Source organism: Scyliorhinus torazame, chromosome 12 (genome assembly GCF_047496885.1).
Source record: "Scyliorhinus torazame isolate Kashiwa2021f chromosome 12, sScyTor2.1, whole genome shotgun sequence".
Lineage (NCBI taxonomy): Eukaryota > Metazoa > Chordata > Chondrichthyes > Carcharhiniformes > Scyliorhinidae > Scyliorhinus > Scyliorhinus torazame.
The window spans coordinates 78,133,582-78,159,916 of NC_092718.1; the positions used below are offsets into that span (position 1 = coordinate 78,133,582).

General features: G+C 50.6%; 1 gene segment (V, D, J or C); it reads left to right on the top strand.

The window, feature by feature from the left end:
• Positions 1 to 420: 420 nt before the first annotated feature.
• On the top strand, positions 421 to 26,109 carry LOC140387196 (immunoglobulin kappa variable 2-29-like). The segment is given in 4 exon segments: positions 421 to 602; positions 19,595 to 19,673; positions 24,583 to 24,942; positions 25,864 to 26,109. Coding segments are annotated over 3 exon segments (528 nt in total).
• Positions 26,110 to 26,335: the final 226 nt, after the last annotated feature.

The following is a 26,335-nucleotide window of genomic DNA, read 5'->3' on the forward strand; positions in this document are numbered from 1 at the left end:
CCAGCTGGCGGGGCACCAAAGGCCTTTCCCGCCATCTGGCGGGGCGGAAATCAGTCCGGCGCGGGCCTAGCCCCTCAAGGTGAGGGCTCAGCCCCTCAAGATGCGGAGAGTTCCGCACCTTTGGGGCGGCGCGATGCTGGACTGATTCGCGCCGTTTTTGGCGCTGGTCGGCGGACATCGCGCCGATTGCGGAGAATCACGCCCCAGATGTTCATCAGTGGAAAGAGGCGGAGTGTGAGTGCCTCGTGTCTTTTATAGTCAGATCCCCACCGCTGAGTGTCCTGCCTGCTTATTGGTCATGTCCTGCTCTCTGTGTCCATTAGCTGCTTGTCTGTATATCATTCTGTGTGTGTGTGTGCCTGCATGTCATGACACACATTTCCTGTTTTGACACATGAACTGGCACAGTTGGAAGATCTTGGTTGTGAGATTAGCAGCTCCCTCACGCTCGGTGCTCTTTGGAGCGACCCCCTGTTTGAGACGAGAGACTCGGGAGAGACCCGGAGTTTAGGAATGCCCTTGATGTTTGCTGCTGAGGACTCTGGGGATGTGTAGGAGGTCCTGGATTTCCTCTCGTACTGATTTCTCAGTTTGGTGGCAGAGTGAGTCTGAATAATCACCAGAGTTTACATTGCCCCCGATTCCCACCGCTGCACCATTGCTGCCTCGGACCCCCAGCCCTGGAACTCCCTCCCTGAACCTCTACGTCTCTGTCTATCCCTCGCTGTCTCTCTCTATCCATCTCCCTCTCTCTCTCTCTCTGTCTCTGACGCTTTCGCTCTCTGCCTGTATCTCTCTGTCTTTCTGCCTCCCTCGCTCTGTCTTTCTCTCTCTCTCTGTCTCTCGCTCTCTGTCTTTCTCTCCCTCTGTCTCGCTCTCTCTCTCTGTCTTTCTCTCTCTGACTCTCTCGCTCTGTCTTTCTCTTCTGTCTCTCGCTCTCTCTGTCTTTCCCTCTCTCCGTCTTACTCTCACTGTCTCTGTCTCTCTCTCTCTGTTTCTCGCTCTCTCTGTCCTTCTGTCTCTCTCCCTGCCTTTCTCGCTCTCCCTGTCTCTCTCTCTCTCTCTGTCTCTCTCGGTCTTTCTCCCTTTGTCTCTCGCTCTCTCCTTCAAGACGCTTCTTAAAAACGAACTCTGTGCCCAAGATTTTGGTCGCCTGTCCCGAATATCTCCTGTTGTGTCTTGGGCTCAGATTTCTGTCTGATTAACGCTCTTGCCAAGCACCTTGGGAGGGTTTACTCAGTTTGAGGTGCTGTGTAAATGCAGAATGTTTGTGTTGATGTTGACATGGCACTCTGGACTGCGAATTAACCAATAATTCTTTTTAAAAAGGTGAAATTTGGGCGAAATTCTCCGTAATCGGCATGATGTCCGCCGACCGGCGCCAAAAACGGCGGGAATCAGTCCAGCATCGCGCCGCCCCAAAGGTGCGGAATCCTCCGCATCTTGAGCGGCCGAGCCCTAACCTTGAGGGGCTAGGCCCACGCCGGGCTGATTTCCGCCCACCCAGCTGGCGGGAAAGGCCTTTGGTGCCCCGTCAGCTGGCGCGGAAATGACATTGCCAGGCGGCGCATGCGCGGGAGCGTCAGCGGCCGCTCACGCCAACCCGGTGCATGCGCAGTGGAGGGAGTCTCTTCCGCCTCCGCCATGGGGGAGACCGTGGCGAAGGCGGAAGGAAAAGAGTGCCCCCACGGCACAGGCCCGCCCACGGATCGGTGGGCCATGATCGCGAGCCAGGCCACCGTGGGGGCACCCCCCGGGGCCAGATCGCCCCGCGCCCCCCCCCCCTCCCCCCCCAGGACCCCGGAGCCCGCCCGCCGGTAAGGTAGGTGGTTTAATCTACGCCGGCGGGACAGGCATTTTAGCGGCGGGACTTCGGCCCATCCGGGCTGGAGAATCGCCGGGGGGGGGGTGCCTGCCAACCGGCGCGGCGCGATTCCCGCCCCCGCCGAATATCCGGTGCCGGAGAATTCGGCAACCGACGGGGCGGGATTCACGCCAGCCCCCGCCGATTCTCCGACCCGGCGGGGGGTCGGAGAATACCACCCCCTATTTCTCAACAAACTGGACCTTCAGCTCGAGGTTTGCATTCAGGCCCACATCTTTCTGTTGAGAGTTGGCCGCTTCTGTGCTGTACAGAGCATTGTATTTTGTGGAGGATTTATTGGTGTTGATAGTTGTTAAAATCTTTACTGTGGGTTTATAAAGTGTTAACTAGTTTCATAAATAAACATTGTTTTAATTTAAAAGTATGGTAGATCTCTGTTGCATCACACCTGCAGAGTAGGCCAGTGTGCTCCCCACACCACAGTCTATTAAAAGTTGTGGGTCAGGTGAACTCCATGATACACTTTGGGGTTCTCTAAACCCTGGCCCATAACAAGTCATTCTGGAGAAGTGAATGGTGAGGAGGGATCAGGGCCAATCACCACCAATCGAGCTTGTCACTCACACGGACGTTGTCCTGCATTCTCCTCACACGGTCCCTCACCGCTGGAGTGCAAAGTGTGTTTGAAATGCTTTCCACACATCGGTGGGGTGCAACACCGACTGCCTAGAAGTGGTTAACAATTAACTGCAAGGTCTGTGTACACTTGTTCCCTCATTCTTTCAGAAATGGTGTATGCATCAGGAGAGGTTGAGAGAAGGTTAACCAGAGTGGCGGCAGCAATGGACAGAGAAACACCAGGGACCAGTGCCCACAGGAGTTTAGAAGAACGAGAGGTGATCTTATTGAACCGTAGAAGATATCTAAGGGCCTTGACAGGGGGGACGCTGAGAGGACCCTCGTGGGAGTGTCTAGAAACCGAGGGACCAAGTTTAAAAATAAAGAGGCTCCCGCTGAAGACGGAGATGAGGAGCAATTTACTCGCTCAAAGAGTCGTAAGTCCATGAAGCTGTCTCTCCCGCATTCCTCATCCATCAGAGAGCAGTGGAGGTTGTGGGTCAACGAATATATTCAAGGCCGGGTTAGACAGATTTTGGATTGATGAGGTGGGGTCAATTGGAGAGGGGTTGAGGGTAGACAAGAATGTGGCGTTGAGGCCAGAGCCAGATCGGCCATGGTCGTGTCGAATGGCAGAACAGGCTCGAGGGGCTGAATAGCCTCCTCCTGCTCATGATACGAACGGGTTTACGTAGATGCTGTGACAAAACAGTCTCTCGGTGCTGCCTGTGGGATCTTGCTCTGCGCCAGTCAACAGCCACCATTCCTCCAGAAGTGCAGCGGTTGCGCTTTAAAATAAAAGCCCCCTCATTGGCCGGTGGGGGAGCGGGGAGTGCAGAGAAAAGATGTTTTGGGCTGTCCTGAGGCAGTGGATGGGCGCCGCGAAACAACAGTCTTTCCGGTCTTGTCCCGAGTCAATGTTTACCAACGCTGCCATCCATCTGCGTGATTATCGAACCATCGCTGAACTTTTTTGATTCCTTGATCTCTGATGTCTGTGTGGCCCCTTCAACTTGCACCAGGTCACAAGAGCGCCCCCCCCCACCCCACAAATTGGCAGTGTCCAATGGATGAAGTGACGCGCAAATGATGTATCGATCCCTTCCAGAAATAGATGCTTCAGCCTTTTCCCGCTGAGGCTGGGAGAAGATGGGATCGTTCTCCTTGGAGCAGAGAAGATTAAGGTGGAGATTGAATCAAGATGTTCAAAATCATGAGGGAGTTGGTTTGCACAGAGTCAGTAATTAAGGGTCCTATCTCTCTCTCTCTCTCCAGAAAGGCTGTGAATTGATGTATTTCTGAACCTACAGAGACCTGAATGAATCTACAGTGAAAACGTTGAATGAATGGAATACAATGTTGACAAATGTGAGGTTATCCATTTTGGCAGGAAAATGGATTATTATTTAAATGATAAAATATTAAAACATGCTGCCGTCCAGAGGGACCTGGGTGTCCTAGTGCATGAGTCACAAAAAGTTGGTTTACAGATGCAACAGGTGATTAAGAAGGCGAATGGAGTTTTGTCCTTCATTGCTAGAGGGATGGAGTTCAAGACTAGGGAGGTTATGCTCCAACTGTATCAGGTGTTAGTTAGTGAGGCCACACCTGGAGTATTGTGTTCAGTTTTGGTCTCCTTACCTGAGAAACTGGAAGGTGTGCAGAGGAGATTCACTAGGTTAATACCAGGAAGTCAGAAGGTGGTAAAACAGGGACAAAAACAAAAGGCAGTAAGGGGGAAAGTGTAAGGCAGAGAAGCCATAGTCAAAAATCAAAAAGGGCGACAGTACAAGGTGCAGTGACTGAGGGGAGCTCAGTGAATAATCCCAGTAATACTAAAAGGAATAAAACGGGAAGTAAAAACATAAATGGAAAGCGACGCGGCAGGTTGTTACATGAAGATATGGGTTCAATGACAAGGAAAATTAGGAGAAAGGTTAAGAGGAAAAATAACTTAGAAGAGGTTACTGATCAAGGTGTTAAGATTCAAAACAGAGGTATAAAAGCCAACATAAGTGTACTTTACCTGAATGCTTGTAGTATTCAGAATAATGTAAATGAGTTGATGGCGTAAATCATCGTGAATGACTCTGATTTAGTGGACATCACTTAAACATGGCTAAAGGATGGTCATGACTGGGAGTTAAATATCCAAGGGTATCAAACTATTCGGAAGGACAGAGTGGATGGTAAGGGTGTAGCTCTGTTATTTAAGGATGACATCCGGGCAATAGTAAGGGATGACATCGGTGCTATGGAGGATAAGGTTGAATCCATTTGGGTGGAAATCAGGAATAGTAAGGCGAAAAGGTCACTGATAGGAGTAGTCTATAGGGCACCAAATAGTAACATTATGGTGGGGCAGACAATAAACAAAGAAATAACTGATGCATGTAGAAATGGTACAGCAGTTATCATGGGGGATTTTAATCTACATGTTGATTGGTTTAACCAGGTCGGTCAAGGCAGCCTTGAGGAGGAGTTTACAGAATGTATCCACAATAGTTTCCCAGAACAGAATGTAATGGAACCTACGAGGGAACAAGCGGTCCTAGATCTGGCCCTGTATATTGAGACAGGATTGATTAATGATCTCATAGTTAGGAATCCTCTCAGAAGGAGCGATCACAATATAGTGGAATTTGAAATACAGATGGAGGGTGAGAAGGTAAAATCAAATATGAGTGTTTTGTGCTTAAACAAAGGAGATTACAGTAGGATGAGAGAAGAGCTAGCTAAGGTAGACTGGAAGCAAAGACTTTATGGTGAAACAGTTGAGGAACAGTGGAGAACCTTCCAATCGATTTTTCACAGTGCTCAGCAAAGGTTTATACCAACAAAAAGGAAGGATAGTAGAAAGAGGGAAAATCGACTGTGGATATCTAAGGAAATAAGGGAGAGTATCAAATTGAAGGAAAAAGCATACAAAGTGGCAAATATTAGTGGGAGACTAGAGGACTGGGAAATCTTTAGGGGGCAACAGAAAGCTACTAAAAAAGCTATAAAGAAGAGTAAGATAGATTATGACAGTAAACTTGCTCAGAATATAAAAACAGATAGTAAAAGTTTCTACATATATATAAAACAAAAAAGAGTGGCTAAGGTAAATATTGGTCCTTTAGAGGGTGAGAAGGGAGATTTAATAATGGGAGATGAGGAAATGGCTGAGGAACTGAACAGGTTTTTTGGGTTGGTCTTCACAGTGGAAGACACAAATAACATGCCAGTGACTGATGGAAATGAGGCTATGACAGGTGAGGACCTTGAGATGATTGTTATCACTAAGGAGGTAGTGATGGGCAAGCTAATGGGGCTAAAGGTAGACAAGTCTCCTGGCCCTGATGGAATGCATCCCAGAGTGCTAAAAGAGATGGCTAGGGAAATTGCAAATACACTAGTGATAATTTACCAAAATTCACTAGACTCTGGGGTGGTCCCGGCGGATTGGAAATTAGCAAACGTGACACCACTGTTTAAAAGAGGAGGTAGGCGGAAAACGGGTAATTATAGGCCAGTTAGCTTAACTTTGGTAGTAGGGAAGATGCTGGAATCTATCACCAAGGAAGAAATAGCGAGGCATCTGAATGGAAATTGTTCCATTGGGCACATGCAGCATGGGTTCATAAAGGGCAGGTCGTGCCTAACTAATTTAGTGGAATTCTTTGAGGACATTACCAGTGCGCTAGATAATAGGGAGCCAATGGATGTGGTATATCTGGATTTCCAGAAAGCCTTTGACAAGGTGCCACACAAAAGGTTGCTGCATAAGACAAAGGTGCATGGCATTAAGGGTAAAGTAGTAGCATGGATAGAGGATTGGTTAATTAATAGAAAGCAAAGAGTGGGGATTAATGGGTGTTTCTCTGGTTGGCAATCAGTAGCTAGTGGTGTCCCTCAGGGATCCGTGTTGGGCCCACAATTTTTCACAATTTACATAGATGATTTGGAGTTGGGGACCAAGTGCAATGTGTCCAAGTTTGCAGACGACACTAAGATAAGTGGTAAAACAAAAAGTGCAGAGGATACTGGAAGTCTGCAGAGGGATTTGGATAGGTTAAGTGAATGGGCTAGGGTCTGGCAGATGGAATACAATGTTGACAAATGTGAGGTTATCCATTTTGGTAGGAATAACAGCAAAAGGGATTATTATTTAAATTATAAAATATTAAAACATGCTGCTGTGCAAAGAGACCTGGGTGTGCTAGTGCATGAGTCGCAAAAAGTTGGTTTACAGGTGCAACAGGTGATTAAGAAGGCAAATGGAGTTTTGTCCTTCATTGCTAGAGGGATGGAGTTTAAGACTAGGGAGGTTATGCTGCAACTGTATAAGGTGTTAGTGAGGCCACACCTGGAGTATTGTGCTCAGTTTTGGTCTCCTTACCTGAGAAAGGACGTACTGGTGCTGGAGGGTGTGCAGAGGAGATTCACTCGGTTAATCCCAGAGCTGAAGGGGTTGGATTACGATGAATGATTTAGTAGACTGGGACTGTACTCGTCGGAATTTAGAAGGATGCGGGGGGGGGTCTTATCGAAACATATAAAATTATGAAGGGAATAGATAGGATAGATGCGGGCAGGTAGTTTCCACTGGCGGGTGAAAGCAGAACTAGGGGGCATAGCCTCAAAATAAGGGGAAGTAGATTTAGAACTGAGTTTAGGGGGAACTTCTTCATCCAAAGGGTTGTGAATCTATGGAATTCCTTACCCAGTGAAGGAGTTGAGGCTCCTTCGATGGATTGTTGGGGGCACCGAGGGAGAAGGCGGGAAAGTGGGGGTCTGAGATAGGAGATCGGCCACGATTGTTATTGAATGGGGATAGCAGGCCCAAGGGGCTGAACGGCCTTGGATAAAAATATGTCAGATTTAGGGATTTCAAAACAGATGATCAAAGGTTTATTTGGAAAGCGGATGTGAAAGTAATAAAAATAAGAGAGGTTGGATCCTGTGGCTGGAGTGATAAAGATCTCATTAGGGGAGGAAGTTTAATCCCACAGAATGTCAATGACAGACTCAACACTCAAATCCTTCTGACCCTCTGTCCATAAACTGGTGGGTTCATTTCCATAGACCTGCGATGTCATTCCCATAACCCCGTTTATGTCCAATCAGGCTTTTTTAATAAAGTCACTCGCAGCAACATTGCTGAGGTTTTAAACTGGGAGCATTATTTATTCACACACACTGTTCCAGAGGAAGTGTCCCTCCCCCTCTCTCAGTCGTAGGGCACGATTTGACCAAAAGGTTTCTGAATGTGGTAGTGAGCAGAAATTGCTGCGAGCTTCCAAACCCTCGGCCCGGTGAGGTAGTCACCGCTATGAAACATTATTGGTCAGCTTAATGAGGCCCCACGGGTTTCAATCCACAAATAATGGTCCCGCCAGATGATTTGCCCAGACCGTGCTCGCCAGCCCCCTGCTAACAAGGGATGGCAGCATTTAAACCTTTAATCATAGAATTTACAGTGCAGAAGGAGGCCATTCGGCCCATCAAGTCTGCACTGGCTCTTGGAAAGAGCACCCTACCCAAGCCCACACCCCTACCCTAACCCCATAACCCAGTAACCCCACCCAACACTAAGGGCAATTTTGGACACTAAGGGCAATTTAGCATGGCCAATCCACCTAACCCGCACATCATTGGACCGTGGGAGGAAACCGGAGCACCCGGAGGAAACCCACGCACATGCAGGGAGAACGTGCAGACTCCGCACAGACAGTGACCCAAGCCGGAATCGAACCTGGGATCCTGGAGCTGTGAAGCAACTGTGCTAACCACTGTGCTACCGTGCTGCCCTGCACAGCCAACCTTACTCAGCTCACAGCCATACCACCAAGGAGACCGGCCCCAGGTTCCAGGGTTGCCAACCTGGCAGATTGTTGGATGCGGTAAAGACCAGACTGAATTCCCGGTTCCGCTGAGGGTCTCGGAGGGTCAGCCACCGGGCAGCCAGTGCTGCCTGGGAAGTGGCAGCAGCAGTCAGCTCGGGGAGTGTGACCAGGAGGACCAGGGCCCAGTGCCACAAGAAGATCAACGGTTGGCACCGGATCCCCAATCTCCCCCACCCCGCCCCCGGAATACACCTAGCACCGCCTCCACCCAGCACTGTTCCATGTCCAGTAGTGCTGACCATTCCACCCCACCCCCACATGCTCCCCACTCCCCTTCTCCACATTCACCCCATACTTCCATCTCCCCACCCCCCCCAAACTCCCCGCATTCGGCCAATCTCACCCTCCCCCATCCAAACACACCCCCAACACACCCACGATGAACAACACGTGCGCCTTACGAAGCCCCCTCTGTCTCCCCGCAAGAGAAGTTAGCCCAGAACAGATGGGAGAGGGCCCAGACGGGCGGTGGGATGCCGGACATCACAGTCCTCACCCACTATGAGGAACAGGCCCTGGAGGGCGCAGGGTTGTCTGAGGCCGGATCTGTCACCGACGTAGAGGTTGGCGAATGGCGCAGAGGTGATAATCCACCGGCCCCCACCCAGGTGACCTGTCACACATGAGTTGTTAACGCCATACAGACTGACCCATCACTCCCCACTGACCACATGCCCATGCTCTCGCAGGATCCTCATCCGATGGTGCCGGCCCATCCGGGGTGGACTCTCTCCCATGCCTCCCATGTAAACACCTCACAGGGGAGCTCCGAGCTGTCATCCCCACCCTCCACCAACGCAGAGATACAGACCCCGGTGGGCGATAGTAGTGGTCAGGTTCTGGGACACAGGTGGAGGCAGTAACCCCCAAGTGAGACAGCAGTTGGAGGTCTGCTGCATCCCAGGACCCAGCTGGGTCCCACTCAGAGACTGAGCCTCTGGACCAGGTTTACCCGGAACTGATGCAGACACTAGATTGCGGCCGAGAGATTCAGTGGGGGATGTCGGCGACACTCCAGAGGCTAGGGGAACGGGAGATGAAGCTGGCAATACATGGCACCAAGGCCAACACTGCTCAGGTGGCGACTGCAGTGGAGAGCCTGGTGCACGATATCGGGAGCATGTGTGGAGGTGTCCAAGGCATAGCTCAGTTGGTGACGCCCATGGCTGATCTCCTCGACAGCATGTCCCAGTCACTGGGGGACATGACCCAGTACCAGGTGGGTCCTTGATGAGGCACTGCAGAACTTGTCCCAGTCGCAGGTGGGCATTGCTGAAGCACATCAGCGTGTGTCCCAGTCACTGAGGAGCATCGCCGAGGGCATCAACACTGTGCTGCAGACACTGGGGAGTCACCAGGACTGGCAGAGCCAGACGACACAGAGGCAGCTGGGGCTCGATCCAGTTGCCCCTTCACCCCGAGGTGAATCCCAGGGCCCTACCGAGTGGTGACAGTGCCCACCAGCTGCTTCGAGACCCACCCTCCTGACAATGGGAGTCTCGGAGTCAGTATGCAGAACAGGGCGGCACGACACTGCAGGTGATGCCATCAAGTGGCCCGCGGCCCTCCAACTCCAGTGTCCCCAAAGGACGCCCGCCAGAGGTATCAAAGGCCATGGGACGCGGTAAGCAGCAGACTGCATCCACCTCGGATGTGCATCCTGGGACACACCTAGGCACAGCGGAAGAGCACGGATTGCTAAGCCGGTCAAGGATCACTGAGAGGGCACTGGGGGGAGGGTGTATTGGTGGGGGGGATGGGGGAAAGGTGTAAGGAGGGTGGGGCGACACCATTGGGGGGTTGGGGTAGTTGGGGACACATGTTTATAGAATATTCAAAAGTTGACCTTGATCAATATGACGCCTCTGGCACTTTCTTCCGCACTGCGGGCCCAGCACCCGAGACATGGAGTTCCTGTATGCCTCTAGAGAAGGACACAGCAGACCACCACAAAGCAGGTGACCCTCTGGGGGGTGTACTGCAGGGCACCACTAGAGCGGTCAAGCCATCAGAACCGCATCTTGAGGAGTCCGTTGCACCGCTCAATCATAGCCCGGTTGGCCACATGGGTTTCGCCATATCGAGTCTCCGCATCAGTCACTGGCCTCCGTACTGGTGTCATTAGCCAGGTCCTCAGCGGGTACCCCTTATCCCCCAAGAGCCAACCGTCCATCTATTAGCCCCTAGACCTGGGGCATCCCAGCGATGGTGGAGAATCCTGCTGCCCAGGCATTTTGTTGGGCCCGGTCCCATGTCAAAGTTTACACAGTTCGCTGCCCGGGAAAACTGGGCATTACTGACTTCATGGATGTACTTTTTTGGGCAGTAGCTTGTGAGATGCCGTACAAGTCCCCGCTCGAGCCCGGGAATGATCCTGAGACGTAGACGTTCAGGGCTGCAGTGACCTTGACGGACACCAGGTGAAGGTATCCTCCTCCACGTGGTGAGGATATGGCACAGGTGCTGCACCATCCCCTTGTTGAGGCAGAGCCTCCTGCGGCACACGCTGTCCATCATCGGTTCGAAAGACTAGCGATGCCTGTACACCTTAGCTGTCGCCGTCCTCCCCCTCTGGGTCCCTCCCTGGACTGATGGGCGGCTGGGTCCTCAGGGTGCGGGGCCTTGCACATGGGCCGCTGCCTTGAGTCTCTGTCGAAGCTGCTACCACTAACTCCTCCGGTGTCCGGCACCCGTGTAACCACTTGCTAGGGAGGCGGTTAGATCAAGGGGGTCATTAGATAGGGGTAGCTCCCGTTAACTGTATGGAGATTGGCCTTAAGTGGTTATTCCTGGTTTCTCACCAGGCTACGGCGGGAGTCTGAATTCGCCAATGGGGGCAAGCCAGTTAGATTGCAAACAGATTGGCACCCGGCATGGTTCTCTATTTTGGCCTCTCACACAATCAGGTTCTCGCATGAGCGCAATACAGTAATTAAATCGAATACACTCTCTCTCTCTCACACACACACCCTGACTTTCTCACACACTCTCTCACCCTCACTCACACACATGCACTCTCATACACACACTGTCTCCAACACTCTCTCTCACACTCACACTCTCTCACACACACTCTCACACACATGTGGGGTGGGATTCTCTGAAAATGGGGCTATGTCCCCACACCGGCAGGAAAACCGGGGCCAACGACTGCGGCGTCAGTGCCCCCCCCCCCCCCCAAGGTGAGGAATTCTCACCTTTCCAGGGGATTAGGTTGCCGCCAGAGTTGTCCCCGCTGCTCCAGCCGGCTGGCGTATTTCCGCGCATGCACGGGTATTCTCTTCTCCGCGCCGGCCCCCAGGAAATATGGCGGAGTTCTACAGGGGCCCGGCGCGGAGGAAAGAAGGCCCACACAGGAATAGCCCGCCCGCAGGATCGGTAGGACCCGATTGCGGGTCAGGCCAACATGGGGGCCCCACCTAATCAAAACTTACATCCAATAATCTATCAAAACACAATAAAAGAGTGAAACAAAAACATAAGAAAATATTATAAAATCCATAGATGGTTCGGAATTTCTGAAAGCAGAAGTTCAGAAAAAGCTTTAATCATGAAGCCTTATTCTTAAAGAGATCCTGATCAATGGTCTAATCCCTCATTTACTGTGATGTGGAGATGCCGGCGTTGGACTGGGGTGAGCACAGTAAGAAGTCTTACAACACCAGGTTAAAGTCCAATAGGTTTGTTTCAACGTTTCTGCGCGGCGATTCTGCGTTGTTGCGCGTCGCCGCCTTGGAGAACACTTACCCGGAGATCAAAGGCTGAATGCCCTTGACTGCGGAAGTGTTCCCCGACTGGATGGGAACATTCCTGGCTGGCGATTGTCGCGCGATGTCCGTTCATCCGTTGTGAAATGAAAGGAAATGAAAAATGAAATGAAAATCGCCTATTGTCACAAGTAGGCTTCAAATGAAGTTACTGTGTGATGCTCGATCAATAACTCCTGAGTCGAGATTGGAGACAATTGAAGGCTTTATTGCACTAGGTGTTTCCCCCAGCAGCGCAGGTACAGAAGGCAGCTGCTGGGGAGACACGGGCTCTTATACTCCGCCTTACTGGGCGGAACCCGCAGGCAGGCTTCACCAATGAAAATAGCAGTCTCAGGTACCTCCCACACCAATGGTCTTATAGCATTATTCAGGGTACCGTAATACCCCTAATACCGACTACCACACTGTGAAAAGCTGCTAGTCACCACATTCCGGCGCCTGTTCGGGGAGGCTGGTACGGGAATTGAACCATGCTGCTGGTCTGCTTTGGTCTGCTTTAAAAGCCAGCTATTTAGCCCTGTGCTAAACCTGCCCCGTTGTTGCAGCGTCTGCATGGTCTCGCCAATGTACCATGCTTTGGGGCATCCTTTCCTGCAGCGTATGAGGCAGACAACGTTGGCCGAGTCGCACAAGTATGTATCGCGTACCTGGTGGGTGGTGTTCTCATGTGTAATGGTGGTACCCATGTCGATGATCTGGCACGTCTTGCAGAGATTGCCATGGCAGGGTTGTGTGGTGTCATGGTCGCTGTTCTGAAGGCTGGGTAGTTTGCGGCAAACAATGGTTTGTTTGAGGTTGCGCGGTTGTTTGAAGGCAAGTAGTGAGGGTGTGGGGATGACCTTGGCAAGATGTTCATCTTCATCGATGACATGTTGAAGACTGCGAAGAAGATGTCGTAGTTTCTCCGCTCCGGGGAAGTACTGGACGACGAAGGGTTCTCTGTCGGTTGTGTCCCGTGTTTGTCTTCTGAGGAGGTCGGTGCGGTTGTTTGCCGTGGCGCATTGGAACTGTCGATCGATGAGTCGAGCGCCATATCCCATTCGTACGTGGGCATCTTTCAGCGTCTGTAGATGTCTGTTACGCTCCTCGTCGTCTGAGCAGATCCTGTGTATACAGAGCGCTTGTCCATAGGGGATGGCTTCTTTAATGTGTTTAGGGTGGAAGCTGGAGAAGTGGAGCACATGAGGTTATCCGTGGGCTTGCGGTAAAGCGAAGTGCTGAGGTGACCGTCCTTGATGGAGACGAATGTGTCCAAGAATGCAACTGATTTTGGAGAGTAGTCCATCGTGAGTCTGATGGAACTTATTGATGTCATTGTGTAGTCGTTTCAGTGATTCTTCACCGTGGGTCCAAAGGAAAAAAATATCATCAATGTATCTGGTGTATAACGTCGGTTGAAGGTCCTGTGCGGTGAGGAGGTCTTGTTTAAACTTGTGCATGAAGATGTTGGCATATTGAGGTGCAAATTTGGTCCCCATGGCTGTTCCGTGCGTCTGGATGAAGAACTTGTTGTCGAAGGTGAAGACGTTGTGATCCAGAATGAAGCGGATGAGTTGCAGAATTGCGTCTGAAGATTGGCAGTTGTCGGTGTTGAGTACTGAGGCTGTTGCAGCAATGCCATCGTCATGGGGGATGCTGGTGTAGAGTGCCGAGACGTCCATTGTGACGATGAATGTTCCTGGTTCAACTGGTCCATGGGTGCTGAGTTTCTGTAGGAAGTCCGTCGTGTCGCGACAGAAGCTGGGTGTTCGTTGTACAATGGGTTTCAAGATGCCCTCGATGTAGCCAGAGAGGTTCTCACACAGGGTCCCATTGCCTGATACGATAGGACGGCCTGGTGTGTTAGCCTTGTGTATTTTCAGGAGGCAGTAGAGATCTCCAACGTGGGGAGTACGTGGGATGAGAGCACATAGGGTGCTCTGAAGGTCTGGATCCAAGGTCTTGATCAGTCTGTTGAGTTGGCGGATGTGTTCCTTGGTCGGATCTGCGGGTAACTGTCTGTAGTGTTCCTGGTTGTTGAGTTGTCGGTACGCTTCTTTGCAGTAGTCCGTTCTGTTCAGTACGACAGTGGCCCCCCCTTTGGCTGCTGGTTTAATGACAATGTTGTGGTTGGTCTTGAAAGCGCGGATGGCATTGCGTTGTGCTTGAGTGACGTTCGGAGCTGTCTTGTGAATGCGACTGATCAATCTGGCATTGACGCGACTCCTGACGGCTTGAGCATACATGTCGAGTCTAAGGCAGCGGCCTTCCGGAGGGGTCCAATTCGACTCTTTCCTCTTCAGTTGCCGCACCGCAGATCTCTCGGTCTGCTGTTTCAGTTCATTAGTTGAATAATTGGGCTCACTGTCAGCCTCTTGTGGTCTGTGGAAGAACTTCTGGAGCCTCATTCGCCTGATGAATTCCTCCGTGTCTGCCGCGAGACAGATGGGGTCCATTTTGGTGGTGGTGCAGAAATTGAGCCCTCTGCTGAGGACTTCGATTTTGTCTGTTGAAGGGTGTAGTCTGACAAGTTGACAATAGATTTCCCTGTATTGTTTTCTACTGAGGTACCGGGGAGGCTTGGTTGCTGCTGGTAGTGATGCCGAGTTTCTCAAACTTCCTGTTCTTGGTGTGCATATAGGTGGCATAGTATCGTTGTCTCATCTGTTTGGCGGTGTCCCGCAGCTGGTCTGCTGCGTCCTGAGCGCAAGTTGAGAATATGGCCTCTATCTTGGTTTCCAGGTTGCGTTGTCTGCTGTCGAGATGGCGTACGATGTGGTTGAGGAGTGTGAGAGAGATGCGACGGCAGAGTCTCTCAGCATAGTCTGTGTTGTAGGTCGACTTGAGTGGGTTTGTGATCTGTAGCCCTTTCGGGATCTTGTCTGCTTTCTTGCATGTTTGTAGAAACTTAATGTCAGTGTCTATATGCGCGATCGTCCTGGAGATCCTCTCCACTTTGAGCCGGCAGTTTGCGGTGTCGATTGGTAGCCATGATGTGGAGATGCGGCGTTGGATTGGGGTGAGCACAGTAAGAAGTCTTACAACACCAGGTTAAAGTCCAACAGGTTGTTTCAAACACTAGCTTTTGGAGCACTGCTCCTTGAGGCCCCATTCTCTGGTCCACACGGGGGCTAGTACAGGCGTGGCGGGAAGCGTGAGGGCGCAGCCGCAGAGGAGCGTCCGAGACGCAGCACCACGCAATCGATGCGGCGCCGCGGTGCACATAAGGCGACGTGAGCGCACAGACCGCCAACGAAGCAAGATGGCGCCATGCCGAGCAGTGCCCCGGTTCACGGACCACGACACGCTCCTGGACGCCCTCAAAGAGAGGATGGGGCGCCTGTACCCCGGACCCAACCAGAGGGTCCCAACCAAATTGGCCCGGCGTCTGTGGAGGGAGGTTGGCGGGCCGTCAGTGCCATCGCGGTGACACACAGGACTGGCGAGCAGTGTCACAAAAAGATGAACGACGTACTCACGGCAGCCACACCTCTGGTCGCACTATGGGCATCATTGTTGCGGTGCTCCGCGGCGGTGTGTGGCCTCCGTATAGGCGTCATCAGGCACGACCGCAACGGATAGCCCCTGTCGCCCAGCAACCAGCCCCGCAGCCCGGTTGGGGGGTGGGGGGGGGCCTGAACATGCCAGGGATGAACAATTGGGCCAATATAAAAGTCATGCACACTGCCAGGGTACCTGGCGCAGACATGCATGATCGTCATCCTGTGATCACAGACCACCTGCACGTTCATTGAGTACATACCCTTCCTGTTCATGCAGATGGCCCTTTCCTCCAAGGTGGGCCGCATGGCGATGTGCACTCCATCGGTTGCCCCCTGCACCATGGGTATCCGAGCAACAGCGGCGAACCCCGCTGCGTGGGCATCCTGGTGGGCGCAGTCCACAAGGAACTGTACGTATCAGTCCACGATGTCGTACAGGGCATCAGTGACGGCCCGGATGCACCTGTGCACCGATAGCTGAGAGATGCCAGACATGTCCCCACTTGGCGACTGGAACGACCCTGTCGCGAGGACGTTGAGGGCAATCGTCACCTTGACGGCCACCGGGAGGGCATGTCCACACCCAGTCCCACGTGGTGCCAGGCGTGCCATAAGGTGCCAGCTGTGGGCGACAGTCTCCCGGCTCATCCGAAGTCTCCTCCTGCACGCCCTGTCCGGAAAGTCCTCGAAGGACATGCGGCGCCGGTAAACACGAGGCCTCATCGGACGCCTCTGTGGCCGTGGCACACCCTCCTCCTCAGTATCCTTGTGCTCTGGCTCACCACGTCATGGTGCTTCTCGTGGGCCTCTCAGGCCTGTCGCCCTGCCACCTGGGCAGCTTGCACGTGCCCCACTGCGGCCTGCTCCACTACAGCAGGCTCCGCCACCTCCCTGTCACGCCCCTGCTCCAGCTCCCACTGGGTCTCATGCAGGGCAGCAGCCCCCGCCACGGCGGCCAACAATGCTGGAAGATGGCTAAACAGTATACGATCTGCAGGGGGTAGGTGTAGACAAAGTTTCATCATTGGCATACCCCCCCCCTCCAGAACCAGGTGCCATGGGCTACATGGCTGGACCCGATTGCCAGCACGAGTCCCACCCCCATCCCATCGGTGTCCTGAGACCTGCCGGCTGTCCCCCCTGCCAGGGCCATCGTCCAGTGGCACTTCCCTCACCGGGTGCTGCCGTGTGTGCCACCCTGGACCTACCCGCAGGCGGGTGCCGCCAGCTGGTGGGACATGGGGATTCTGGCACACGTAAGGACGGCTGGGACTCCTGAGATGTGACAGCGAATGGGTTGGGTGGACAGCCACGTGTCCGCCGTCATGCCGTCTGGGCCTTTGGATCCACACTGCTATGGCGGGCCGTGGCCGCCCGCATCCTTTGTCTCCCCCACCGCTCCTTCGCCAACCACCAACCCGGCAGCGTATGTGTGGGAAGACACCCCCCCAACCCCCGGGCGGCCTCCCCACACCGCCCGCAATCACGGCTGTGCCGCTTCCCCTCCTGGGATCCCCACCCCCAACGTCGTCAACCAACCCCAACCCCCCTGGGGGGCCTCCCCCACACCGCCCGCAACCACGGCCGTGCCACTTCCCCTTCACACGGACAGGGACCCAGGCTCGGGATCAAACCTGGGACCTCGGCGCCATGAGGCAGCAGTGCTAACCACTGTGCCACCGTGCTGCCCCCAACCGCTCAACATAAAATTATTGCATCTTCTAACGATAAATTGTGCTGCCGAAGTAAGCGCTCACAAAGTTTTCCCTTTTTAATGCCAAACATGATTTGGTCACGGAGGAGGGCAGCATAGAAAAGTTGCAAGTCTGCACTCTTAAACGGAGACTCGTGACCAAAGAATCTGCCTATTCGCATTCTTTTTGTACCCGTTTTTTAAACGTATATCTTTCATATGTTTTGTGGAGTTTGCACATTCTCCCTGTGTCTGCGTGGGTTTGACCTCACAACACAAAGATGTGCAGGGGAGGTGGATTGGCCACTCTAAATTGCCCCTTAATTTGGAAAAAAAATAATTGGGTACTCTAATTTTTTTTAAAAATCTTTCATGTTTCATTAATTCGAGCCTGACAAGCAGATCAAACCTTTCCATTACTGCAGTAACGTTTTTCTTGTTGTCACTATTTTTAAAGCGAAATAAATTAAACAGTTCTATGGCTTGTGGTCCAGCCACGGTGAGAAACAGTGCAATTTTCCGCTGGTCACTGGCTGACTCTACAGCTGTAACAGAGATATTACTGAAACTGTTGCCTAAAACTTTTCCAATTTATACCTAGTTTACCAGCGGTTTTGAAGTGTTCGGGAGTCTGCAGACCTTCCATCTCTTTTTGTTTCACTCTGTGCTTCTAGATGTGACTGGCTTGTAGAGGGTGATGGTTTTTTTTTTGAAGATTTTCTTCTCTCGATGAATCTTGCTAATCTAACTAAACCTAACTAAAAACCTTTAGCAATCAAACCTAGTACTGTTGTGTTCTCTGTTTTTGTTCTTTCAGGATGGTGAAGGTTGTAGTTTTAACAAAGAACAGCAAGCTGTGTTTAATAAACAAAGCTAATTTATTACACTACGCTGAATTAGATTCAAACATATTAGTGAGGAATTAGTTAAGTAAAGATTACATTACACATCTACACTATTAACTATACTATTAGTTCAACTATCCACAACTACTCTATCTTGCTCTCTCCCACTCTCCCCAGCTATCTCCATCTAAATCCCAGAAGTCAAGGTGGCATGTGATATTTATATAGTTACTCTATAGCACCAGCTAGTGATTAGAGTAGTAACATTACATTAACCCTTTATGTGCTTTACAATATTCACATATTGTGACACCACACACTCTCTCTCACTCTGACACACTCACACACTCTCTTACGTACACACTTACACACTCACACACACACTCTCTCTCACACACACACTCTCTCACACACACTCTCTTTCATACTCACTCTCACACTTTCTCATACTCCCTCTCTCACTCTCACACACACACTCTCTCACACACTCTATATACACTCTCACACACTCTCTTACACACACTCTCTCACACACACACTCACACACATACTCTCTCACACGCACACTCTCTCACACACTCCCTCTCATCAAGGGAAGCTGGCACACAGTGAGAGAGGCCATGGAGGAATGATGTCCCGTGATGGACCATCAATTCACACGAGTCGAGTTGTAGAAGAGAACAGTAGTTTTAATAAGCTAAGAAGTATGCCAGCCTGCTGCTGCTCCCGCACTGAGAGCTGGCCACAGGTCTGCCACTTATATACCTCCCCCGAGGGGTGGAGCCACAGGCGGAGCCAACAGAAGCATCAACACAACAACAGTAGTTAACAGTGAATAAGAACAACAATGAACATATATACAGTGGTGGAAAACAGTAGGACGAATAACGAATAACGGTAAATATATATATAGTAGCAATAGGTGGTTCACCACACCCCGGTGACTTTCATGGGAAATCAACAGCCCTGAAATGGAACAGTGTCCGACCCGTGGAAAATATGAGGCGGGTTCAGGGAAGGTTATTTGAACAGAGAGTTACAGAGCGCAGTTCAGAGATCTGGGCTGGCGCTTTGAGGCTCTCAGTTCAGTCGCTGGGTGCCTGTGTGGCCACTGGAATGTTCAAAGATACAGCCAGACGGAACCAGAATTGAAGGCCCTCCCTTTGATGTCTCATTGGCTAGCCCTTTCGAAAGGTTGACACAGGTAGCTTGGGCCCAATGGCCGCTCTCTCTAACCTCTCTGCATTTCCCCGGTGCCTATCACCCAACCTCCCTCCCCCTCAGACGTCCCCCAAGCGTTTCACAGCCATTGAAGGCCTTTCTTTTGGAAGCGAGGTAACTGCGGCAGCCAATTTGTGCACAGCAGGATCCCACAAACGGCAACGTGACGGGCGATCTGTTTTTCATTGGGAAGGGACGGGGATCTTTGCCGTACATCCGTTCACCCCCAAATGTTTCTTCCTTTGTTCCTAGGCCCGTGGCTGACGGGTGGGTGTAACGGCGGCGATGGCCAAATTCCTCTTTGTTCTGCTTTTCTCCAATCTCCTTGTGGGTAAGTCTCCCAGCTCCCACGTTGAACATTAACATTGGAAACTCCTTATATCAGAGAGGAGGCTAGCCAGGGAGTCGACAGAAAAACCTCTGACAGCATTCGGGGTTTCTGGGCTCAGATAATGTGAAGAGTGTGAGTCTTTATGTGTGAGTCGCGTCGGAATATTCCAAATGTGAGCCGGAGGAGGCCATTCAGCCCCTTGACCCTGATACCCCATTCAATATGATTGTGGCTGATCTTAACTCCACTTTCCCGCTCTCTCCCTCAGCACCCAAGAATCCATAGATCCCCCCCCCCCCCCCCCAGTATGGAATTTACTCAATGACACAACATTCCCAGCTTTCTGGGAACCTCCAAAAGTTCAGCATCCTCCCAGTGAAGACATTTCCCCTCAACCAGTCCCAAAATGTCCAAACCTCCCAACCTGGGACATTGACCCTCACCCCGTTGCCCCGAATTCTAGACTTTTCCCACATTTCATGGTTCAAAATCCTTCAATATATTTGTCTGGCCAAAGCCTCTCGATCCCAGATATGAAATGATTCACTGCCCGGTTAATCCATGTAATTTTTCCGGGACAAGAATTGTATCCCGCTGGAATAATAATAATAATAATCTTGATTAGTGTCACAAGTAAGCTTACATTAACACTGCAATGGAGTTACTATGGAAATCCCCTAGTCGCCACATTTTGGTGCCTATTCGGGTACACTGAGGGAGTATTCAGAATGTCCAAATTACCGAACAGCACGTCTTTCAGGACTTGTGGGAGGAAACTGGAGTACCCGGAGGAAACTCACACAGACACAGGGAGACTCCGCACAGACAGTGATCCAAGCCAGGAATCTAACATGGGACCCTGTGCTGTGAAGCAACAGTGCTAACCATTATGCTACCGTGCATATTGAGGACTTTTTTGTCAAAAAGTTTTAAAGTGCTTGATAGGATAGATGGAGAGGGACTTTATCCAAAGTTTGGGAGAGTAGGGGGCAGGGGTGAAGGGTGGAGTCAAGGACAAGCAACAACAGCTGTATAGCAGGGAATGTGGATAGGTGGTGTTTGAGGGATGTGGGGAGAAGGTGGGTAGGTGGGATTGAGGGATACGGGGAGAAGGTGGGTGATTGAGGGATATGGAGAGTAGGTGAGTGATTGAGGGATACGGGGAGTAGGTGGGTGATTGAGGGATATGGGGAGTAGGTGGGTGATTGAGGGATACGTGGAGTAGGTGGGTGATTGAGGGATATGGGGAGTAGGTGAGTGATTGAGGGATATGGGGAGTAGGTGGGTGATTCAGGGATACGGGGGATAGGTGGGTGATTGAGGGATATGGGGAGTAAGAGGGTGATTGAGGGATATGGGGTAGGTGGGTGATTGAGGGTTACGGGGAGTAGGTGGGTGATTGAGGGAGATGGAGATAAGGTGGGTGATTGAGGGAGATGGAGATTAGGTGGGTGATTGAGGGATACGGCGAGTAGGTGGGTGATTGAGGGATACGGGGAGTAGGTGGGTGATTGAGGGAGATGGAGATTAGGTGGGTGATTGAGGGAGATGGAGATTAGGTGGGTGATTGAGGGATATGGGGAGTAAGTGGGTGATTGAGTGAGACGGAGATTAGGTGGGTGATTGAGGGAGATGGAGATTAGGTGGGTGATTGAGGGAGATGGAGATTAAGTGGGTGATTGAGGGATACGGGGGGTAGGTGGGTGATTAAGGGATACAGGGAGTAGGTGGGTGATTGAGGGATATGGGGAGTAGGTGGGTGTTTGAGGGAGACGGAGATTAGGTGGGTGATTGAGGGATATGGGGAGTAGGTGGGTGATTAAGGGAGACGGAGATTAGGTGGGTGATTGAGGGATACGGGGAGTAGGTGAGTGATTGAGGGAGATGGAGATTAGGTGGGTGATTGAGGGATATGGGGAGTAGGTGGGTGATTGAGGGAGACGGAGATTAGGTGGGTGATTGAGGGAGATGGAGATTAGGTGGGTGATTGAGGGAGATGGAGATTAGGTGGGTGATTGAGGGATACGGTGAGTAGGTGGGTGATTGAGGGAGATGGAGATTAGGTGGGTGATTGAGGGATATGTGGAGTAAGTGGGTAATTGAGGGATACGGGGAGTAGGTGGGTGATTGAGGGATATGGGGAGTAGGTGAGTGATTGAGGGATACGGGGAGTAGGTGGGTGATTGACGGATACGGGGAGTAGGTGAGTGATTGAGGGAGATGGAGATTAGGTGGGTGATTGAGGGATACGGGGAGTAGGTGGGCGATTCAGGGGTACGGGGAGTAGGTGGGTGATTGAGGGATACGGGGAGTAGGTGGGTGATTGAGGGATATGGGGAGTATGTGGGTGATTGAGGGATACGGGGAGTAGGTGGGTGATTCAAGGATACGGGGGGTAGGTGGGTGATTGAGGGATACGGGGAGTAGGTGGGTGATTGAGGGAGATGGAGATTAGGTGGGTGATTGAGGGATGCGGGGAGTAGGTGGGTGATTGAGGGATACGGGGAGTAGGTGGGTGATTGAGGGATACGGGGAGTAGGTGGGTGATTGAGGGAGATGGAGATTAGGTGGGTGATTGAGGGAGATGGAGATTAAGTGGGTGATTGAGGGATACGGGGTGTAGGTGGGTGATTGAGGGATACAGGGAGTAGGTGGGTGATTGAGGGATACAGGGAGTAGGTGGGTGATTGAGGGAGATGGAGATTTGGTGGGTGATTGAGGGATATGGGGAGTAGGTGGGTGATTCAGGGATACGTGGAGTAGGTGGGTGATTGAGGGATATGGGGAGTAGGTGAGTGATTGAGGGATATGGGGAGTAGGTGGGTGATTCAGGGATACGGGGGATAGGTGGGTGATTGAGGGATATGGGGAGTAAGAGGGTGATTGAGGGATATGGGGGTAGGTGGGTGATTGAGGGTTACGGGGAGTAGGTGGGTGATTGAGGGAGATGGAGATAAGGTGGGTGATTGAGGGAGATGGAGATTAGGTGGGTGATTGAGGGATACGGCGAGTAGGTGGGTGATTGAGGGATATGGGGAGTAGGTGGGTGATTGAGGGAGATGGAGATTAGGTGGGTGATTGAGGGAGATGGAGATTAGGTGGGTGATTGAGGGATATGGGGAGTAAGTGGGTGATTGAGTGAGACGGAGATTAGGTGGGTGATTGAGGGAGATGGAGATTAGGTGGGTGATTGAGGGAGATGGAGATTAAGTGGGTGATTGAGGGATACGGGGGGTAGGTGGGTGATTAAGGGATACAGGGAGTAGGTGGGTGATTGAGGGAGATGGAGATTAGGTGGGTGATTGAGGGATATGGGGAGTAGGTGGGTGATTGAGGGATACGGGGAGTAGGTGGGTGATTGAGGGATACGGCAGATCATTGGCAGATCAGATTGTAACCTCAACCCCAAATTCCTGCCGACCCCCCCCCAATGACCTTTCACCCCCCCTCGTTAATCAAGAAAATATCCAGCTCTGCCTTACAAATAGTCAAAGATTCTGCTTCCACTGCCTTTTGAAGAAGAGAGTTCCAGAAACGCACGACTCTCTGAAAGAAATAATATAACCTAACCTCCATTTTAAATGAGCGACTATGATTTTTAAACAGTGAATGCCTAGTTCTAGATTCTCCCACAAGAGGAAGGATCCTCTGCACATCCACCCTGTCAATACCTCTCAGGGTCGTCAAGGTTCCGATCAAGTTGCCTCTCACTTTCCTAAACACTAGTGGATACAAACCAAACCTCTCCAACCTTTCCTCATCAGCCAACCCACCCATTCCTGGTGTTAGTCTGATAAACCTTCTCTGAACTGTTTCCAACACAATTACATCATTCCTTAAATAAGGAGACTGATAATGTACAAAATACTCCAATGTAGTCTCCCAATGCCCTGTACAACTGAAGCATAACCTCCCTACGTTATAATCAATTCCCTCACAATTAACAATAACATTCTATTAACTTTCCTAATTACTTGCTGTACCTGTACACCAGCCTTTTGTGATTCATGCACTAGGACACCCAGGTCCCTCTGCACCTCAGAGCTCTGCAATCTCACCATTTAGATAATAAGCTTCTTTTTTATTCTTACTGACAATGACACTTTAAGAGGGGCACGGTGGCTCCAGGTCACTGTCTGTGTGGAGTTTGCATGGGTCCCCGTGGTTGCATGGGTCTCACCCCCCACAACCCAAAGCTGTGCAGGCTAGGTGGATTAGCTGCACTAAATTGCACCTTTTTGGGAGGAAAAAAGAATTGGGTACTCTTAAGTTTATTTTAAAAAAGACAGTGGACACTTTCACATTTTCCCACATTATGCTCCATTTCCAGATCTTTACCAACACTTAACCTCTTTGTGTCCCCTTGTAGCCTCCTTATGTCCTCTTGGCAACTTACTGGCCTACCTATCTTTGTGTCATCAAGAAATTTAACAACCATGCCTTCAGCCTCTCCATCCAAGTCATTTATACAAATTGTAAAATGTTGAGGCCTAGGCACTGATCACTGTGACACACCACCAGTCCCATCCTGATAACCAGTAAAATAAATATTTATGTCTAATCTCTGTTTCGTGTTAGCTAGTCAATCTTCAATCCGTGCCAATCTGTTAGCCCCGATACCAGGAGTTTTTGTTTTCTACAATAACCTTTCATGTGGCACCTTACCAAATGCCTTCTGGAAATTTAAGTACAGATATGGGGACAAAGTGGTAGGTGAAGAGTGCGGCACATGGGGATTGAGGAGATAGCGAGATGGTGGGACTGAGGAGATGCGATAAGCTCGGTGTGTCCTGATTTATTGACATCTCACTCTTGGAGTGACCTACAGCACATCAGTAGCACAAGTACCAAAAATGACCTCCGTTGGTTTATCAGACAGTTCTCCACACACTGTTTTCCATTCCTACAGAGAATGTTCCGGGTTCCTCCCAGGTGATCCAGTGGCCACCCAGTGTGAGGGTCCAGCGAGGGGACAATGTGACATTGTATTGCGAATTACACAATGACGGGGTACAATTTAACACCATCTATCCATACTGGTACATCACCGAGAGGAACAGGGAGTCATCCATCTTCTACCCAGAAAACCCCAGTTCAGAGTTCAAGGGTCGGGTGTCACTGGTCAATGAGGAAAGTGGATTTAATCTTTCGCTGAAGATTCACTATCTACAACCCAATGATTCTAATGTCTATATCTGCATGGTCTCCGCCCATCGGAATGGACACCGGATCTCCATCCGAGGGAATGGCACCAGACTAGACGTGTATGGTAAGGGATGAAAATATTTCACAATGAATTGACAGGAACAGCCCATTTGGCACATCACTCTGGGCTGGTGTTACTGCCCCACATGAGCCTCCTCACACCCAATCTTCATCTCCCCCAGCACCATATCCTCCTATTTCTCTCTTCCTCATGTGTTTGTCCAGCTTCCCCCTGAAATACATCAACACGATTCACCTCAACCACTCCCTCTAATGGTCAATTAATTTTAATTCTCGTCTATAATTCACTCTTGAGTAGCTGTTATTCTATATATAAACCACCCCAAGCCCCTCAATTTGATTTTAATCTGTAACTCACTCCCGAGTATCTATTATTGTATATATAAACTACCAAACCGCTTGGTTAGATTTCAGTCTCTAAATTACTCCCGGATATCTGTTATTCTCTATATAAACCACCCCAAAGCCCTCGATTAGATTCCAGTCTGTAACTCACTCCACGTATCTGTCATTCTGTATATAAACCACCCCGAACCCCACAATTAGATTGCAGTCTGTAACTCACTCCGTGCATCTGTTGTTCTACATGTAAACCACCCTGAACCCCTCGATTAGATTCTGGTCTGTAACTCACTTCAGGGTCTCTGTTATTCTAAATATACACCATCCCGAACCCCTCGATTAGCTTCCAGTCTGTAACTCACTCCGCGTATCTGTTATTCGATATATAAACCATCCCGAACCCCTCAATTAGCTTCCAGTCTGTAATTCACTCCGCGTACCTGTTATTCTATATATAAACCACCTTGAATCCCTCGATTAGATTCCAGTCAGTAACTCACTCCCGGGTCTCTGTTATTCTATATATAAACCACCCCAAACCCCTCGATTAGATTCTCATCTGTAACTCACTCCTAGGTATTTGTTATTTTTTATCTGTCAAGTGTCCGCTTTTCTGTTTCAGATATTCCCCGGGAGTTAGAGCCTCTGCCTCTCTACACTCTGGTGCTGGTAAAGACTGTGGTGTTCCTTGCGTTGGGGGCAGTGTACCACTTCACAAAGAGCAGTACACAGCCCGACCTTTGAAGGACTTCCTTACTTCACAACCACCGCTTTGACTCCTCCACTTCCTTTCATTCAGAGTGAACCCAGGACTCTGACAGGAAAGCAAAAGAGGTGACAAAATAAATGAAGCAAATTTCTCACCTTCCCCAGCCTCTTCGTTGTGAGTGTCTGCGATAATAATGGGCATTTTTCCCTCAGTCTCGGTATTGGAACCTCTATTATTGAAGTTATATTTCTCCTGTCTCTTTTACCCCCTCAGGATGTCCTGAAACTTTCACAGTCACCGAAGGACTTTTTTTTAAAGTCTGTTTATTAGAGTTCTTACATAATAATTAACATAAACGAGAATGAAAGAATGCAAATAAACACAA